General features: G+C 39.1%; 1 protein-coding gene across 1 annotated transcript; it reads right to left on the minus strand.

Annotated features, from left to right (window-relative positions):
• Positions 1–964: 964 nt before the first annotated feature.
• On the minus strand, positions 965–6,291 carry LOC121372725 (probable G-protein coupled receptor 75). The gene is made up of 2 exons (XM_041499204.1): positions 5,758–6,291; positions 965–4,488 (listed from the first exon to the last, which is right to left on the minus strand). The coding sequence occupies exon 2, from the start codon at positions 4,147–4,149 to the stop codon at positions 2,680–2,682; it is 1,470 nt and encodes a 489-aa protein (XP_041355138.1). The 5' UTR covers positions 4,150–4,488; positions 5,758–6,291; the 3' UTR covers positions 965–2,679.
• Between the last annotated feature and the right edge of the window lie 955 nt (positions 6,292–7,246).

A 7,246-nucleotide genomic window follows, 5' to 3' on the forward strand; every position in this document is an offset into this window, starting at 1 on the left:
CATTAACAGCATGGGCTATATCGCATGCACTTTCCCACGACCTTTGATATACCAGTTGTGGAACACTGGTTGAGATGTGAAAAAACAATCAGAGAATGGGTCCACCGAGGAGGTTCGATCCTAACATCCTAACATCTCAAGTAGGCACCACCGACTAACACAGATTACAAACAATCACGGTCTCCTCCAGCATTTGTATAACTAAAAAGGGCACTGTTTCGGTTTTTTTTTTTTTTGGGTTTTTTTTTTTTTGGGGGGGGGGGGGGTGGAGAGTCCCATAACCTCACTAGGCACGGCACTGAAATGTTACCATAAGCAGCAGCACTTAACGAAGTTACACATAGTACTCAATTCCACTTTTATAAACATTAAATAACCTATTACATGACTTAAGAATGTATAGAAGCTTCTATTTAAAAAAAAAAGAAAAAAAAAAAGAGAGAAATTTTAAAGGCACTCATTCCCGTGCGACAAGCTTAATATTCAAACGTTTGCATTTTATCATCAGCGAAAGAGTTCCAAATGCCCAATCATCCTAGCAATTAAACCCAGTACACTCACTGTTCATTAGATATGTTTTAATACATTATTATTAAATTCAAACACACACATTGAACAAAAATAACCAGAAACATTTCAAAAGCATACAAAAGGAGACAATTTGAACTTTTCATATTATTATTAAAAACTGTAAGCTATTTTAAAAGTAAAAGTAGACCATTAAAAATAAATCACCTTAAGTTTAAATGAATGGAGAAGCATCATGTTTAATGTCTTAACAGTTGAGCTGTTATTCTATAATCTTAATTAAAATAAATTTAACATTATGGGCTTAAATTGTTATAAAACATTTTTTGATGGAATTATCCTTAATCAAATTAAAATTAATTAATGTTATGCTTATTATAAAAGTTATTATTTATTAATATTTATTAATATTTATTGTTATTATTATCTCTAACAACCGTACTAGTTTTTAAACAACTAAAATAAAAGTTATTACATTATAATATAGTACTAAAATAAATAATAGTAGTTCTTGTTTTACTAAATTTAAAATATACCTCATTGTAATGCTATAAATTTAATAGCTCTGAAATAGTTATTGGTTATATGTACTGCTATGTGTTTACAAAAACCGAAATATTTCTTGTTTTTATTAACCAGCGTGTCACTACATACACGAACCAGAAGTATCTTTAAATAGTTCCTAGCACGCTGCCGAGTTTTGTGGCGGCCAAACAACATTCGATACTGTTTAAACTTTGTGCGAGATTTGTCGGGCAGAGTTCTGTGTGTTTATAGGATTAGCAAGCAGATTATGGAGCAAATCTCACAGAAATATGACACATCTTCTTTGGAAAAGGGTTCAGAAAGTATGTATTGTTTAAAGGTTGCCATGGAAACAAGATCCAGGTTCGTAAGAAGAACCAAAGCTTCTGGGGATGGAGGGTATTTGGAAGATTGGGGAAAAACTGCGTTGCGGAAACCTTTGGAGGTTTGAGAGTGGGAATATTAACATATCCAAAGTAAGGTTTTCGCCAAACAACAAAAAGCGTGTTTGATGTTGAACGCAAGAAGACATAATCTTAGTTTCAAAGAAAAACAAGACGAACATTCTGCTAACGATTACAGAGAAATCTTAAGCGCTCGTCCTTCAAAACAAAACAGTGGAGGAGCGATCGTCTGAGATGCGATGTGTCCTAAGATCGAATTTTACCCCCACCCCCACCCCATTTTAACCAATCCCGAATCCACTACTCCAGAAAGAAGACAATTCAAACATATGGACTTCCAATCCAGTGTTTGATCAATCATTTATTTAGAAGACATAATTAGGAAATTGTTGGGGGGTTTTAATTATTCTTTACCCTTCCACGAAATTATCTTATTTTTAATGAATATTAAAAGACAATTGCGTTTTTCTCCTCTCTATATATAGCACCATACCTAATACCTGTGTCAGATTATACTTATCTCTCAACTTTATTAATGACCTATATCCAAAAACCACGTAGATTATACTAACATATTAACTGTCACCTGTTCAGGAAGTGTACAAAACATAATATCCTAATTCAGACGTGGACCAAAAGGAGTGTTCAAGGGTTTGCATACTCTCCACAGGCGGTGGGGGTGCCCCTCCCCACGCCCCCAGTTCTTCACCAATAATTAATAGGCAACCTGACAATTGCCATTTTTGAGTTACATCCCCTGCCAAAAAAGTTTGGATCTGCTTCTGGAACTGTATACAAATATTATTTCTCTATATAAAACCACCTATTTTGTAAATCCCTTAAATAACTAGTATACAGACTTGAATGTACCTAGAAAAAAAAAAGATAAGTACTGTTGAACAGATGCACTTACTTGTGTCTCAAATATTCTCACAACACTTTAAATGTTTCTTTCAATAATAGTATTAATACAACTTTGTTTTTAAACAGTTAAATTAGACATGATGTTTAATTTATGAGTCTCAAATGATATCAAAATCCCCCACAAAAATGCTTGCCTGGATTTACTAAACAACAGCGCACATATACTAGTCACATCCTTGACAAATATATACATGTACACATACCATGAAAGCGTTGGTAGTTCTATAAATACAAGCCCTGAAGACAATAATAACCTTGTTGCACTTCACAGTCTGTGCTGATGCACAAACCGTCTTTGTCATGAATAAATCAGACTCTGGTCCTCGGGAATACCCGTATGACAACAAGATTTGTGGACAAAACTTTTCACATCATGCATCATTGCTTGGATGTCCCCCACCTGACTTCCTCCTTTTCTGACAGGAGCACCACCGCCACCGTCACCACCAACACCACACGGTATCTTTGCCGCAGGATCTCGGCTATTCTGATATAAAAGTATATTGGATGTGTACGTCCTTTGTGTGGGAATATTGCCTGGGCCGATACCTTTATCCACAAATTTCTGCGCCTGCTTTGGTGAAGCTAAATTGAGCGTGCGAGTATCTTGGTCGTTTTGGGAGTTAGACTTCTGCTTGGCAGTTTGCTGGTTGCCAGTGGCGGTCAGCCGGAGTCTTGCCTTGGTAACCGACTTGCAGTGACAGCGGATAAAATCCCACAACAGCCGTCTGTATTTCTTCTTTATCCGCCCGTTGTGCTGGCCGTAGATGTACGGGTCGAGAGCGCTGTTTAAAAACACGAGGGCTATTCCACATAATTTCACTTGATAAAGTATAATGGATTCACCAGTGACGAGTTCAACGAACTGTGAAATAACGAGAGGGGTCCAGCACAGGAGGATGGTGAAAATAACCACGAGACACATCGTTATGGCTTTATTTTCCTTGTCCAGAACAGCTTGACCGCAGCAACACGGACACTGTCGTCCAGAATACACTATCCGCCTCATCTTCTCTCGCGGCTTTGTTTCCGGTAACAGTTTCTGGTCCGGTGGAACTTTAGTTCTCGGACCTTTGTATATACTAGTGGTTACCGTGGTTACCCGAAGAGCTTTCGTCTGGTTTCGCACTGCTCTTCCTATGATGGTGTAGGAAACGGCTATTATAGCACAGCCAATAGTCACGACAGGGCAGACGAAGAACAAAACGAAGTTATGAGTCCTTAGGTTGGGACTGTTAATAATCACTTGACAGTTCTGAAACGAGTCGTCCCAGTTGGAAGTCACGTGTAGAGTCCCACCTAAAGCTGTTCCCAGACTCATCAACCAGATTGTGGCTAGGATGAGCGCAGTTTTCGTAGGTGTAAGACTACCTTTAGCCTTCCCGACAACTCGCGCTTGGCGGTGCAGGGCAATAGTCACGATGGTTAGCAATGAAAGCATTCCACACGCCGTACCCAGGAACAGGAAACTTCCACAGAATAACTTTGGCGTAGGAGGGTCTGTGAACAATAAATAGAGGAACACGGGCGAGAGACAGGTACACAAGATGAAGTCAGTGCCGGCTAGGTTCACTATCAGCAGATCGAAGTTGGATCTCATTCTCTTGCACTTGACAGCCGACAGGATCACTATTCCGTTACCGAACGATCCAAGAATGACGACGAACAGCACCAACACTGTACACACCGCCAACGACGCGGTGTGCACGGTTCCTTGAAACACCGGCTCCATCACAGGACTGCTCGTACGAACGATTAATGAATCCATTCCAGTATATAACAACAATAATAAATAATCAGCCCATGGGAAGAACGTGCACTGACTCACAGAACGAATAAACTCCCATGACTAGCATTTCATAGCTGAATCCTTCATGTATGTTGTTAATAAAAAAATATAAAACAAAAAACAAATCGCAGAAAACAACGGAGCGAAGAATATCTCTGGTACTCCGGAGTAATGTTGGTTCAGCTATGCCGTACAGCCGAGCCAAGCCGACTGATATACTATATCTCTTCCGCTTCACCGAAACCTCTGTGTTGCGTCTTTCAGTTCACTAAACATAGGTCGGGCTTGCTCAAGCTTCTAAGGCCAAAAGTGTGTCCCCTGCAAGAAAATATGAATACATGAAATCAGCTGTAAATATCTCTATAACGTTGGCCAAGAGTTTAAAAACTTTAACATCTCCATCGACAGGAAAGTCTAGCGGCCACTACTGACTCCACGCCGTGTGAAACGCGTATCGGCTACTCGACAGCGCGCGAGCCCAATGATGTTCTGTCGTCTGCTACAAAATACTGCGGTCGACAATGAGAGGTTTCTTTCTCTACGTCACTTCACAACAGAAATAGAAATAACCCAAATAGCCAAATATGTTTTGTATTTTAAAGTCGTAAAGCCGTGTGATCAAAACGTATCGTACATAAGTTTTAATGAATTTATTTTACTTTAATGTTTATTAGTACATAGTTATGATTTAAAAAAAGAAAAAAAAGAAGATATTTGAATTTTCATTTATCGAAAACTTACAAATATAAAAGTTTGAAAAATAAATTAACCATGCATTAGACATCCTATCTTAGAAGTAAGACATATCACTCTGCAATACGTGCCCCATTTCTATATACAAAACAAAATAACAAAAACATATATACATGCATATATTTGGAGAATAATCATGAACAACAAATATTATATGACATTTTAGTTCTTTCAATATGTATTTAGACAAAACAATAGCCAGACTGTGTTGGTGTGAGCCAAGAACCTAGTCCTTCAAAAACATAATGCATTTAACTTAAATTCAAATAAATGTACACGAAATATGTTTTTAAAATAAACACTACCGAAGGGCTGGCTCTGAATGAGGACATTTCGCTAAATTATCTATTAACAATTAAGCTTCAAAAATTGCAGTAATCCACAGTTACTTCCAAAGAAAATATCAATGTTTACATGGAACTAGTTTGCCATGTTAAATTATAATTCGCCAATTAGCGAGTGCCAGATCTAGCTCTGTAGCAACACCAACAAGTTCCACCCTGCCCAACGATTACTCGGTTACTTGCCAAATTCGTCAATTACCATCTTTAAGTTAAATAGTTTCATGTAATATTTGGTATTTCCTTAAAAAAAAGCACCTGGTTTCCTTCAATTTTTTTAAGTTTACTAGATAATTTGGCGAATAATTTGCTCACTCAGAGCTATATCTGCTAGCCTTAAATAAACCTAGTCTAAACATGGACATAGGAACGTTTCTGGGTGGGTTTTTTTACGTATGGTTATTATCGTTTGTTTCTAACTATTACCCACCACCACCACCACCACCACCACCACCACCAAAACAACATCACCAAAAAAACCCCAACAACAAACCTCGAATGCACACCGGACATTTCAAGGGAATCGAAGAGACGAGTGAAACACAACTAAACGAGTCAGCGTCCTGTGCACTACTAATAACTACACGTAGTGCGGGGTAGCCAGCCCTGAGTACAGACAGAACGATAGACTGTCAACTGTGTTTATGTTTCACCAGCCCAGAACCCACGAGAGATAATCACCCGGCAATTTGTCAGTTCTGCCAGAAAGCGGGATCCGTCAGGGTGTCATTATCGCCTGCAAATTGTATGAACTCTCCGTGGAATCCCCTACCTTCTGCGGGGCAGCCTTAGCGCCACATTTGCATAATTATTGCGCAGGTTGTCCCTCCAATAGATTCGAAACCCCGAAACTCCGCACAGCACAGAGACCAACCCAATACAACGCCGCTAACAATGTAATGACTTCAAAAATATAATGAACGCTGCGAGTCCCGAAAGCAAAACACTGTCTTTGAATGGATTTGGGAACTTGATAGGCTTTCTTTTGAAGATTCGTCTCCGCTGAGAAAATTGCTGATCATTTAGCTCTGAAGCCTGCACCCCGTAGGTGGCCAGTCGCCATTCAATACGCTCGGCCCCGCTTGAAGGGAAGCAGGAATTCGAACCGTGACAGGCTGTCATTACAGACAGCTTCCAGCGGCGGTGCAAAACGACATGGGGAGTGGCCTGGGACCGGGGTGTGAATAGACGAGGTGGGACGCAATATATAACACATTTTAATGGGCTGGGTTGTAGTGTTTAAAAAAAAAGTCCAGTTTAAAATAAATACTCTGGCAACCGGTTTCGGTGACGCAATGGTTATGTCGTCCGTTTAAGGGGTACAAGGTTCTGGGTTCCTATCTTCATTCCCGCTAAGCTTAATGATTAGAATTCATATAAGTGATCAACAACGACAACAAGTCCAATGTACAATTGATCAAAATCCGTGGCATATGGTATTCTATCGGCATAAAAAATTCTGATAGAAGTGGCGGGTCTCCCCTTTATCATTATTATTATTCCGTGAAATGTCGAGTCTATAACTTATAACATATATATATATATATATAGACTCACTAGCTTGAAACCTAAATATAAGCACGGAGAGAGAGAGAGAGAGAGAGAGAGAGAGAGAGAGAGAGAGAGAGAGAGAGAGAGAGAGAGAGAGAGAGAGAGAGAGAGAGAGAGAGAGAGAGAGAGAGAGAGAGAGAGCCTAAGCGTATCTGTTCAATGTTTAATCTACAATATTTGAAAAGTAAATTATCTTATCTCAGTAAAAGTTAAACAAATGCAGTGACTGAAACACGAACGTGTTGCGTCTAATGTGATCAGTTACAAACAAGTGTGTACAGAAATTAAAATTAAACACCATTTAACAAAACATGATTTTTGGGGGTATTAACTTTTACGTTTACACACAGCACAGCACAGCACAGCACAGCACAAATAATTGCTTTTGATATTCCACAAATGAAGTAGGTCTAGTGAATGGACCTGGAATT

The sequence above is a fragment of the Gigantopelta aegis genome, chromosome 4 (assembly GCF_016097555.1).
Source record: "Gigantopelta aegis isolate Gae_Host chromosome 4, Gae_host_genome, whole genome shotgun sequence".
NCBI lineage: Eukaryota > Metazoa > Mollusca > Gastropoda > Neomphalida > Peltospiridae > Gigantopelta > Gigantopelta aegis.

What these genes read in the sequence shown, in the direction of transcription:
- LOC121372725 (XM_041499204.1), bottom strand. Translation starts at nt 4,149, where the DNA reads ATGGATTCATTAATCGTTCGTACGAGCAGTCCTGTGATGGAGCCGGTG.